This window comes from Drosophila ananassae, chromosome 3R (genome assembly GCF_017639315.1).
Source record: "Drosophila ananassae strain 14024-0371.13 chromosome 3R, ASM1763931v2, whole genome shotgun sequence".
Lineage (NCBI taxonomy): Eukaryota > Metazoa > Arthropoda > Insecta > Diptera > Drosophilidae > Drosophila > Drosophila ananassae.
In genome coordinates, this window is record NC_057930.1 from 25111529 (window position 1) to 25124826 (window position 13298).

At 43.4% G+C, this 13298-nt stretch overlaps 1 protein-coding gene across 4 annotated transcripts in view; it reads right to left on the reverse strand.

The window, feature by feature from the left end:
• Positions 1–567: 567 nt before the first annotated feature.
• LOC6497924 overlaps positions 568–13298 on the reverse strand; it is a 64542-nt gene continuing 51811 nt past the window's right edge. The window contains exons 3-7 of one of the 4 annotated variants that reach the window (XM_001961684.4): positions 8734–8945; positions 5935–6070; positions 3669–3934; positions 3136–3271; positions 568–3072 (exon numbers count right to left, since the gene is read on the reverse strand). In XM_001961684.4, coding sequence (XP_001961720.1) covers positions 2789–3072; positions 3136–3271; positions 3669–3934; positions 5935–6070; positions 8734–8945 — 1034 coding nt within the window. In that variant the 3' untranslated portion in view covers positions 568–2788. The other 3 variants (XM_014906408.3, XM_044716067.1, XM_014906409.3) reach the window with 3 other exon arrangements.

Below are 13298 nucleotides of genomic sequence, written 5' to 3' on the forward strand. Positions count from 1 at the left end.
CGGCCAGGACCTTTTTCTTCTTTTTGTCTACGCGGCTGAGGTGCGACTTAGGGATAAGCCGGTAGATATTTTCTATTTATTTTTTGTCTCTGCTGCTAGAGCTTTGGTGAGCAAATGAAATTTGGCAGATTCCTGAGCTACACTAAGAATATTTGTGCCCCCATTTAATAAAAAGGAAATGTATGACCATTTTTCTAGATTGGCCAAATATGTTTAGTACTTTTCACCCCATTTCGTGTACAAGCCATCTGGGGAAATACACATATCTATTCATTGCATTGCTCTCAGTGTCCTTTTTTGTTGTGTAACTGCGCCTTTTTTACTGCTAAATGTTTTGGGGTCCATTCGCACTCCCCCGCCCCAGTGTGCTTTTGTCGTCGAAGGTTGTTGTCACGTTCGCCGAGAACATTTCCACGTATTTGAAATATTTTCTTAAAATTACCCAATTTTCTTTGTGTTGCATTCAGCTAAAATAAAAAGAATCCTGCACCAGGACAAGTTAACTTGCCAGTCTTTTCCCTAGTAATTGCGGAGAGACACCAATGAATAAAGACTCGACACAAGGACTCGATTTTGAAACAAATATGTTTATTAATGAACTTCCACTCGTTAATTCACAATTCTTCAATCGGTTCGATCGGTGGGGCCGGCGAATAAGGATCGCGGGACCCCCTGAACGAGGCTTAAAGATATTTACAGAGACTTGTCCTCCTCGGTCGAGCAACCCGATGGCAGATAAATTCAGTTGAAGTTACTTTATGGCATTTGATTTGAGTTGAGTTGTAAATAATTCTTATTTGCATATTTTGCAGCTTGTTAGGTTTGAATTGTTTACGTTCACATAGATTTAATCGTATAGATTCGAATGCATTCTTGGTTTTATTTCCTTTCATTTGTTTTTTTTTTTATACAGCTAAAAGTTGTTGTTTAAATACACAAATAATTTACACTTACAATTACCACACATTTATGTTTTGTTTTTCGAATTAACGTTTATGCAATTAATAGTTTTTAGTACTTCTGCTTTTTGTTTTCATTTGTTTATTCCATTATTTTTTGTCAATTAAAGTTAATGGCATCGATATTAAATAAGACTTTAAAAACAGTTACAGTTGACAACAATGCAGATTTATATATGTATGTATGTGTGTGTGTGTGTGTTGGTTTTTTAATGTATAATTATATAATTCTAGGCTTAAATTCTCATTCACACTCGCACCCTCACGCAGCCATGCTCTCGCAATTGCACACAATTAGCATTTGAATTACGCTCATCGATATTCAAATTTATAATTCATATTTTTATCTTACTTTTTAAAATTGGCGCTCTTTTTTTATATATTTTTTAATGGAGTTTTTTTGTTTTCGGTTTTTGTTTTCTGTTTTCTGCTGCCGACATGCTGTGGCATCTTAACTCTAATTTAGTTAGCTCGTAATCGTATTTACACACAGAGTTTATGGACATCGAGGGGAAAACAGTATGGAGTTCATGGACAAAGATTCTCCTATTTACACAATACGATTTCAGTTTCAGTTTCATCAGTTGATTTTCAGTTGATTTGATTCTGTTCGATTTCATTTAATTCGAATTCAATTGAATTTTGAATTGAGTTCAACAGTGGTATTAAGGCTTCATCACAATCATTTTGCTATTGTTTGAATTTGTTTCATTTTTCCATTACTTTTCGAGATTGGCTCTTGCCGCTTGACCTTTGCTATTGATCCTAACATTTGGCTAACTAAACAGTTTACAATTGAACCCGGAATGTTATTAGTTTACACAGGGTACGGGGTACGGGGTACACAGGACAATTAAACGTATTGAAGGACACGGACACCTATGCAGGACATTCGCTTTTAGTTAATACCCATTAAGACTTTGGCAATTCATATAAATGTACGATATGTTTTTGTTAGTTTTAAGACTTTTCCAACAGTCACCAAGTTTAAATTTCTAACTTTGATTTCATTTTCTCTCATTCGGTTTTATATTTTCATATTTTATTTAGAACTAAGTGCGTTTTTGGTTTGCATTTCGTGTGTATTCTTAACTACAGATAGCGTTTATCGGATTTAATTAATTACAAGTTCGGATTATTCAATCGGTGCTAGAGAAGAACGAAAATGCTCTTCAAATGATTCCATTTCAAATGCACATTAGTCGATTCTGGCAAATGCTCTTAAGTCCTTAATGGAAAGTGATGCAAAGGTAAATAAAGAGCTATTGTTGGCGAAACATTAAATCCTTATGCGCACTGAACAGATGTTACATTCTAGAAGCTAAGTATATCGTTATGGTTATCTATATTCTTTCCGTTAAACTCGTAATTTATTTCACCAACTTCTTGGAGTTGGAGTTCTTCCAAAACTTTGCTCAACCTTTGTGTGATATTTAATTGCTGTGTGTGTGTATGGTGTGAGAGTGGCTTAAAAATTAATAACATACAATACAGTTACATAAATATATGTATTAAGAATTAACTATTTACAGATTTTGTTTATATCTCATTTCCACAGTGGACGACGTCCACCTCTCAACATTCATCGTTTTCTTCCATTAAAGTTTAAACTTTAAGTAATGTTAATTAGATTCCATTCTTTACAAATTAAATTCATAAAAGCTTTTGTTAAGGGCATAAATGATCTGAATTTAGTTGGCTTTCTTGTTTTGTTTAGCATTTGGGTTCACTCTCTGTGTATCCTTGTTTCTCTATGCGAAGCGAAGACGGAAAATCGGTGAAAAGTGTGTCTGTTGTGGAGGGAAAGCGCCGCCTGCGGCTTAATGCAGCTACCGCGGAGCCACTGCGATTTTTCCCGACTGCGTCGCGGATTTTCCACGGCTCGCCCTTTGATTTTCCTCCTTCCGGCCAGCCAGCAACTCACTCGCCTGCGGCAGGACATCACCTCCCTCCGCTATCCGTGCCACTGCCCCTCCCGGCATCCCGTCTTTGGTATCGTCGTCCTGTTGTCGTCCCCCGGCGGGCCCCGACACGGTGACCACCGCCACCGCCAGTGCCACCAGTACCAGGGCCAGGGATATCGGGCCGGAGGGGCGCGGAGAGGCGGAACTGGCTGCATTTGGATGGACGAAAAGCGATAAGATTTTGGTCACAAACAGTTCCCGATAAGACGTACCTTGGACGGGGTCGGCGCGTGAGTTGCTGGCAAACACGGTCTCCCTCGATTCGAGCACGGGCGCCTTCTGCGGCCGGTCGCCCTCCACGGACTCCTCGTTGCTCCTCCAGTACAAGGTCGACAACGAGGCCACGCACTGCAAGATCCAACAGAGGGGTATTATCTAATTCTGGATTTAACTACAAAGTCGAACTTCCCTAACTGTTGGGTCTATTTAAATGATAATTGAAGGTTTCCCCCTCCTATAGTGTTTCAATGACCATATGGGCCAAAAATAAAGGTATTTTTTAAATAATAAATGAAAAATACTCTAAGTAAATACTAATATCAGGATTCTTATAAATATCATGAAGCCTTTTTCATTTCAAATAAAGACTTTTAAAAGGTTGAAAAGATAAGTAAATTTGGTAACCACCACCTTCTTTATATACTTAACAAAAAATAAACCAATAATCATATAATTTTGAGTTAGACTTTTAAATTTCAGCTCGAGAAGTTCGACAATATTGGATTCAAATACAACAAAGACTAACCTTTAGCTTCATGTCGCCATTACGAAAGTGTTTCTGTTCCACCCGAAACTGGAGGCCCAGCACGGAGGTCTCCAGACCCTCCCGTCCCGAGACAATAGTGTCGTATTTCCGCACTTTCTGGGGTTCCGCGATCTCTCCGTTCACGTACCAGGAAAGCTCCACAGCGGGCTTGGACCGTCCGGCAGTGCAGTTGATGCGGACATAGTCTCCGATCTGGTAGCGTGGTCTTCCTCCGCTGATCTTTGGCGGTCCTTGATCCGGTAGAGCTTTAAGTCGCAGAGAAAAAAAAACATTTAAAAAAACGAAATTTCAATTTTGCAATAACTGCCCAGTGGGAAGAGGTGGGGGAACAAAAAGCGAGGGTGGTGGTAACTGGATTCCATAATAAACCTAAGCGGCCACAGGAAAAACAACGGAGCAATGGGGGAAATTCAAAGGGACAGTAAAGTCAACGGAGCGCAGCCGGAAATTCAATAAAAGTTCCAGCCGCTGATGCACTACGGACATCGGATAAAATTGCAAACAGCACAAAAATAAGAGAAAAATGCGATAAAAATAAGGAGACCCAATAAAAAGCGCCTCGCTGAAGTGTCAACACCCTAACGATAAATGTGAAAAGTTTATTGAATTTCCTTCCATTGGGTTTTATTGCCAGTCCTGATAACCGTCCAGACGCATGTTATATTTATTGAATTTTAAGGAGTCCTCTTAATTATTTTAATATAAGCAATAGGCCATAGCTTGACTTGTCATCTGAGGGACTCTCTTCGCAGAAATCAGGACTCTGCAAAACGGAAGCGGATATGGTTTCGACTTGATGTTGGTTTTCCAGTTGTTGTTTGCCAAAGGGGCCCCGAAAAAGGCGTTTGGCGAATGGGTGGCCAGTGGGTGGCTGCGGGCTGGGGGCTGAGCTGTGGCATATGCCCGGCTCGTTCTGCTGCCGAAGCTTTTAAAAACTTTGATTGAAAGCCAAACAGAAACAGCCGGGACCGCAGCATGAGCAGTAGCAGCAATAGCAACAACACAACAGAAAGCCAGAAAACAAAAGCACAACAAAAGCCCCCGGTTAGAACAAAGACACAGTCCACACTAAACAATAAAAGGGAGACAGTCCTGCCGGACGAAGTGGGATGATGGGTGGTGGCTCTGGCAATGTCCTGGAAGGCGTTGAAGGGCCAGGCTCAGAGCCACGCCCACGCAAAAGTTTTATAATTGAACAAACGAAATGTCAACGCCAGTTCAAAGCGTTCCTCCACACTGCACGTGTATAAATAAGTGGCGACTGAGGCCGGAAAAGGTTATTGTATTACACTGATAAAAACTAAACTTTTATTTTAGATTAACAATAAATGTTGACAAAACAGTGGTCAGGAGTTCTAGGCCAAGGTACTTTATGTGGAAGTAAAACACTTTATTTTTAACAAGAAGTTGCTTCTACTGTCAAGAAAACATTGTTTTGTTTGTATTTCCAGTTAGTGGCAGCGTCTTAAGCAAATTTTTGACATTGCCCCGAAGGATGTTTGGGCCTGACAAGATCCGACGGACAGACAAGTTCCAAAATTGAGTTAAACTGTTAAGCCTCGGCAAGTTCTGCTCCGGGCTGGAGAGTATCAGGACTAAAGGAAGTTCACTAAGCTTATTTGGCATTAGAAGCATGAAATCAAATCAAGCCTGTCAAATGCAGTGCAAATGCTTTTTGACTAAGTAAACACAATTCCGATTGAATAAAGCTGATTGGGTCAGGCTGCTGGCTGCTGGCTGCTCTTCGCCTGCCGAAGGAGCTACAGTGTCAGGTGAAAGTGCGTTGACGCCTTATCCGAGAACCAAGGTCGGTTAAGGAAATCACTTGGCTGGCGATTAGCTTGGCGGAGGAGATTCGCAAACTGATTGGTTTGTGTTCCATTACGGTAGGTATTAGCTGGGATTATATTTTTGAAAGTGTATGTTTATCTTAAATCTCTGAGATTATCTGATAATCTTGTTACACAAACATACAAATGCACCCTTTTATTTAGAGTTAATTTAAAGCCCATTTTGCCACAAAAACTTTCAAGAGTAAATGTCAAAGTCAGTGTTAGCAACCGACAAGCCACTCCCCTCGGACACAGCCGCAGATTCTGGGCCAGCAGCCAACCAGTCGGGGCCAAATGGCCGCAATTTCTAATTAGAGTTATAAGTTTTCGCCCGACTTTCAGCCCTGCTATATACACACTCTTCTGGTGACAGGGATGTGGGGAGGATGGGGGTCATAGGGCTGGGTACTTACACACAACAACCATGTCGCCATGTTCGGTGACCGTTTGGAAGGAGGGTGCCTCGCCAGAAACCTCGCACCGGTAGCGTCCCGCCGACTGGAGATTGACGTTGCGGAGCGCAACAATCGCGTCACTCGAGTTGTGCAACTGCAATTAAAAATGGTAGTGAAAAGTACGGTCAGCACTGGGGGAAAATAAAATGGATAGGTCGACTCACTAAGCACCCTTTAGCAGGTCAATAAATATATATATGTATCTTACTTTTGATTAGTTTCTCTACCCACTTTCCCTTTATATAAAATAATTATTTTCTGGTCCCAGTTGCACTTAAAATTTTCATAATCAAAGGGTATGAGTCAGGAGTCCTATGTTAAAACAAAATCTGTTGAATAATGGCCGCCCAGGAGATGGAAGATGGTTAAAATTAATGTAACGAAAAGTGGGGAAAGTTGCAATTCCCTCTCAGCCGAACCAGGCCCCTTAACCCTTGCTGTTGTCATTGGCAGTTCCAATGGCATCGGCCAGGGTAGTGCGGAAAAGGAAGGCCGAAGAGAGGCGGAGGTCCTGCAGCCACTTTGGACGTTAATGTTACGTAATTGCTTTTGAAAACTGCCGCAGCAGCGCTTGTTTTTCATGCTGCCGCTTCTTTTTTTCTGCGTTTTTTACTTGTTTTCTGTAAATACCTTTTAAATGCCCGAGATGTCCAGTCCCCCGGTAGGGTCAGCGTTGAATATCTGACCAAAAAAGGGTTAGGCAAATATTTCACTTGAACTTTAAGCCATTAAATCCGGGTCTAAAACGAAGGATTTGGGGGGCGATTCGGGTAGGGATTTGGGGGCTAAGGAGATCAGTTGCTTCTTGTTTATCCAACGCCTCCTCCCGTCCCACCCGCACTTTGTTATCTGGCCAAGCAGAAAAGTGCACTTTGTTATCTTTTATTGCGCATTCCTTCCCCCGCCCCTCTGCACCTTGCCCCTTGGCCGTTGTTGCTTTAACCTAATTTATAGTTGGCCACACAAACACACAAATACAGATACACGGACAGGTAGAAGAGCTGAGGCCAGGTAAACCGCAATCTAAGTCCCGTCCGGCCAGCTAGACCAACTATTTCCCAACTGCAATAAAACAAACCAAAACAACAGCAACAGTGGAAGGGGCGGTAGCCGGGAATATATGTTGTATCTCCTGTACCCCTCCTCAGTCACTCAAATCGATTATGCTAAAACAATATCCAGCAAATGGAGCTGAACACACAAGCCCTGGCAATCGCGCCCCAGCACACATTCGCATCAATTGGTTATCGCTAACTGGCATCTTCTGTAACTCCCATGGTGCGATGCCTCCTCTTTCTGTCCGACATCAAAAAGTTCACCGCCGGGCAGCCAAAGGAGCAACTCAGTACAGTGGGGAGAATACTTTACAATAGAGATCAAATACTACTACTACTTGAGACTTTAAATAAATAATAAATAATTTATTTTTCAGTTAAAAACGCCTTGCTTTCATGCCTTAAAGCCTAGAACTGGTTAGGAATTGTACAGGAAAAAAGGATAAGACTAGCATCTGCCACACTCCAAGCCCACTGTACCTCCAAAACGGAAATCGCTTTGCGGTAATGTGCAGCGTGTATGGAGTTTACTGTACGGAATGCACTGCGGCGGCGATGGCGAGGCTAACGCGTTTTATGGACACTCTCTGGGCCACGCCCAATACCGCCAGCAAACGCAAAAGCGCAACTTGAAATATTTATTGCACTTATAGGGCGGCAGAGACGGGAGGAGTTGGAAAAGTAGATTTCACTTTTTCGGTGGCCGATTAGCAAAGGGAAGGGGCAGCATTCGAGGGGGAAAATGCGGAGGAAAGCGTGGCATGTCGAATGCAACCATCAACTGGCGGCGATTGTCTGCTCACGTGCTTATCTAAACTCGCTTTTGCGATTCCTGCCATTTCCCAAAAACCTCGTTTTCAGCCCTCGTCGCCCCAAGCGATCCCGTTTTCCTCCCTTCCCAGGAAGTGCCAGGCGGGGGCAGGGCTTTCCGAGGGAGGAGGGCTTAGTGGGCCAACGTCTAGTGCATTGTTACGTGCCAAAGTTTTAGTGGCAAAAATAATGGAGCAACGCCTGCCCAAGTGCCCCGGACTCATTCTCGTTTTGCGGTCGATTAAACAGTTCGATCGGTGAATGGTTTATCTATCTTAGCATATGTTTGGCATGCCATCTGTATTTGCTCTCGGAATTCGGAGAAGTTTCGGCCAAGTCCATAAAAAATAAAGTTAAACTTTATAGAGAAAGTCTTCTACAGCGATAAGACTGAAGCTCGAAACTTTGTTGCTGGCTTATTAGAAGTAGATTTAATTTGTACTAAAGTATAGGTTGCTCCATCATCCTTGACTGTCCCAAGTACGAGGACACACTTTCGAGTCTAGCTGTGGCTTTGTCTTTCAGTCCTGCAAAGGTAAAGCATTGTCTTCAAAAACAAGCAGTCGCCCACCTTATCCTGACAGACTTTTTCTAGCTCCCCAACACACACGCAGGCCATAAAAAGGAAACATCAAAGCTAAGAATGCACAGAAACAAAAGTGTTTGTCCTTCTGGATAGAGATACTAACTTCTGATAACCCTGTTTTTCCCAGTGCCTCACACAGACAATAGTATCCTGCGCCCTGCATTGTTGTTGCGGCAGTCACCGCAAAAGTATGCTACGTTATTTTTAATGCTTAGTTTTAGTGCGACACCACCCAAACTTTTCATTGTTTTCTTTCCCATTGCGTGGCATGAAGCGGGGATTCCCGGGTATGGTGGCAATACTCACATCAACACTAACACCTGACAGCAGAAAGGTCTGGGCGGGCGGCATGTCCCGGGGCACGTAGCGGTAGAACTCGTTGCCATCCTTGTACCATTTGACGGAGTACAGGGCCTCGCCGTCCAGATCGTAGAGGCACTCCAGCTGCGCCGCGGAGCCCTTAATCACGTACTTCGGAATGCGAACCTCGGCCAGTCTCAGGCCAGCCACGCTGATATCTGCAAAGGAAAAAAGGATACGATTAGAGATTGCAGAGACATTAAGACTTCTTATTAAATATTAAAGAGATTGCATTCGAATTTGGGTTAATCAGATGGGTATCTTTCGTTTTTTAAGCTCATTTAAAGCTTTAATTAACTGAGTGGGTGGCTGTGCAGGTAGCGGCTGATTGATTTATGTTGCTGGCAATTTTTAATTAATTACCAAAGTTTATTTGCACTGGCCGGCCGTGTCAACCGAAGCACAAAATGAGTGATGGCCTCGGCCAGGGACCCTTTATTGCATAATGTATACTTTTTATAATATATAAAAAACACTCTCTTGTTTTCATTTGCCCATTAACTCTTTTTTTCGTTTAATTTGTTGGAGTGCCTGGACCGGAGGGCTGGAGTGGGCTGTGTCCTATATAATATTATAAAGATTAATAAGTCAATGTGCTGACAGGGAATGATGTTTTGGTCGAGCAACATGATTGAGGGAGCGATTGATAAACTGATACAACTATGTATGTATTGAGGTGGGCGGACCACTTGCACGGCCCACTTGGCCTGACTCTTGTAACGTTTTATGGCAAACTTGTTTATTGTCAATATTGACAATGAAACAAGCTCACACACAATGGCTAGAGGACGGGAGAGGCGGGTAGTGATATATTGAAGATGTGCAGGACACACACACTGACAGACACCCATCCACTCCATTGCGAGCGTGTGCCACATTATTACATCGCCTGTGGCTGTCACTCCAAGGAGACGATGCTCACTTGGTTTTCCCCAACTTTCAATCTTCGGCGGGATCCCACCAATCGCTGCCCACATTACAAGTGTAATAAAATGTGAAAGGATATTATTGTATACATAGGCACACACACACGCGCGCACACATCCTCGAGTCCCTATATCCTTATCCGTCAGTATGACTTGCAATTGTTGTCCTCCGATTGACCTAAGTGCAGTGTCATGTCCAGCCGAAGAATGGACGACGAGAGACATTTTAGCAATGAGTTTTTCAGCTCCACATCGTTCAATTAACTTACAGGATAAGCAATCGAAGTGATTGGGTTACAGCAGAAGAAATAAGGTTAAATTTCAAGCCAACAAATGAAAATCAAAAGTAAATAACGCATTTGTTAACTGAATAAAATGTTTCCAGCTAATTGTCGCCTAACTCATCAGAAACCCACGCAAGGAGCCTTAGAGTGGAGCTTACCACAAGGCCGCCTAACAAGCCAACAGGATTGCCAATAAACCATCCTTTCGCAACAGCTAGCGAGGATGTGTGTTCCTGTGTGCAGTTACATTTGCATTTGTATTTGTTGCCAAGGAGATGCCATTTCCCCTTTCCATCGACCACCCGAAAATCCCATTCACGTTCAGGTGAGGCTGCGAACAGTACTTTAACCAGCCACTTGCAGCAAGTACCTTGCCACAATTTGCTGCAAAAGTTTCGCCAAGTGACAGGCAGGAAGGGACTCACCCGAACGAAGGGAGACAGGGACATTAATGAGACTGCATGGATGAAGTTTTTGGTGGAGATTCTCTCCACAACGACTACGTTCTGCGTGCGGAATGAACTCCTTTGGCTCGCATCCAAAACAAAGGAAAAATTGCATAAAAAGGAGAATAGGTTAAATAAATTCAGAAAACGGAAAACAAACAAAAAACTTTCATTTTATTTAGTTTGCAGTGGAATTTAGGTTACAAGCTCCTGCTGCTTTCATTAATTTCGCTTAAGAGTCGAACTGCAAATGGGACTGTGACGCAAAGGCAACAGCATTACAACAAAAGGATATATGCACTGCACAGAGGGTCCTGGCACACAGAACACACCATAGAATGGTACATATTCAAGGTAAGCCTTTGGAGGAGCCACTGTAGTAGCCTAAGCATCAATACAGGCAACAGCCGTTTCAACGAAACTTTCTCTTTTGGGTAATTTCAGTAACTTTGTCATTTGGGCGCCTTGACTCGCTAACAAATACACACCAGAAAAGAACTACATCCACCGACTCACACACACACGTCGCATGCAGAATGTCAACAGGACACACAATGGCTGTTCTTGTATCTTTCGATTTTGGCCAAAATCAAAGTCGGGGCTCGAGGGGAATTAATATGCTCAGGCTGCAACCTTTGGCAAGTGAAAAATCAATTTCCCATCGAGACACACTTTGAAAAATAATATTTTATAAATATATGAAAGTTTTTGTAGTCTTTTAGCTCATATCTCTTGCTATTTGTTGTAGATTTCTGTAGAATTTTATTAAAATATCCTATCTCTCATCATTTTTTTCTTGTGCACTTTTTTCGAATCCTGTTCATCCTTCGCCGTTGCTTCATTTTCCTCTGTCAACTTTTTCTGTGGGCGAGAAAAGTTTCCTTTCATACTTCATTGGGGTTAAGTGATTAAATTTGCAAAGGACGCAAGAATACCGAGAAATGTTCTCAGCCAAAACTAACTAAAGAGCCTGCCTAATGGCGGAGGCGAAAAGTAAAAGAAACTTTTCCACATATGACGCTTAAATTTATTCGAGTCCTGTCCCATCTTCAAGGATATCATTTCTCTGGCTCGCCAAGGATGTTGCACGTGTATAATTGCTAACAAGCACCCAAGTTTTGGTGTCAAATAATTTCGGGAATCGTCTTTCTTGTCTTTGAGAGGTCCTTCAAGAATTCCTGAAGTGTCCTTTGAGCCTGCCTCATCACTGACATTACCCACTGTACCAGTTAATAGGCGACAAATCATGTTCGATTCAAAGTCGCCTTCGGGGACATTTCAAAAAAGCAGATACAAAAAAGTTGTTGCTCCTGGCTCATCTGTTGCTCCCCCTGGCGGGGATTGTTTGAACCGTCATTGGGCAGGATTTTTTGGGTGAGTCCTGCCGGTGGATGGGGTGAGGAGTCCTTGAGGCAGGTCAGGGTATCGCTACACTTTGCCGGACATCTTTAATCTTTGGCAAAAAGTTAGCCTCGTTAGGGAGTTCTGCTCTTCCAAGGCTCACTGCTTTTTTCCACTGTTGATGTCCTTTCTTCTCTAGATCCTATTTTTTTTTTGTTTCGGAGCTCGGGGCCGGTTCAGGCTTAATATCCGCTGCCAGTGCCGGTTTTTGTTGTTGCCTGCCTTTGGTTTATTAGTAGTTCGTGCCAGGACACTAAGGATACAAGGATGCCGGGCAGCCAGGATGCGAGGCCAGGATTTTGCAGCCAGTAGATGAAAGCAGCCAAAAGCCAGGAGCCAGCAGCCTCCAGTCGAAGCTGTTTGCCTATGTAAATGTCTGCACATGAGCCAGGACTCTGGACTGAGGCCGGACCCGGACTGGGCTCCCCATCCTGCCAGCCAGGACCAACAATGGCGGTGCGTGCGTGTGTGCTTTGGTCCTCTTCCTTTGCTCCCACTTTGGCTCGTAGTGTGGCCACTGCCCGAGGTAGCAATATTTGCTTTCTGCGCTCTCATCATTTGCATATAATGGCTCTGTAAAAGTTCATAAGGATCTTGGCCAGGATACGGCTGCAAGGGGCTGCGAAGGGAGGAGGCGAGCATGCAAGGATGCAGGGCAATGGCTGCAATTCGATTGTGGAATTTAATAAAAACACGTTGCGGGCTATCTGCATCCTGGGAGTAAAAAGGACTTCAGTAAAAGTCAAGACTGTGTGGAAGGATAGTACGGCTGGGTCTGAATTATTTGGTCGTTTTTTGGAACATATTTCGAAATGGAGTTTTTTAAATCGGGAAATATATCGGGAATATGCTTCGAATTTTCCGTATTTTGTTTCCACTGTGCCGGAACTATAGTCGGCAAAATTTGATCTAAGCCCTCTAAGCCATAACTAGAAACGGGCCGGAATAAACGATGAAAGGCATTCAACAATTTTTACGGCAAAAATATTTTGACCAGCTCGGATGCGCCGTCCTTTTCGCCCGCGGCCCGCTATCTCTTTCCCACTCCCTCAGCAGCCGAAATGAGAAAATATTCGCGATTCCCGCTTGGCCCGGCTTTAATGTGTCTGGGGGCCGAGGGTCGACGGCGGCAGTGGCTTCTGCCTGGGGGGCGTGGCAGGCAGGGCAACAATTACTTCAGCCCTCCCCGGGGCAACATCAAAAGAGGAGTGGGTGTGCAGATGGCAAGAGGGGGGGAATAAAAACCAGAGGAAAAATTTGTATGGAAAATGAAAAGAAAACAGGGCGAAATGATGATTAGGGGGCAGCACTGGACCCGGAAGCGGGATTCGGATTCCATTGGGCCCCGGTTCAAATGGAGGTTAAACTGGACGCAGGTCCTCCTCTCCCTCCCCCCTTCGACTGCATAAATATTAAATTGCTGAGACAATAAGATAAGAGCACGGCCTGGACTT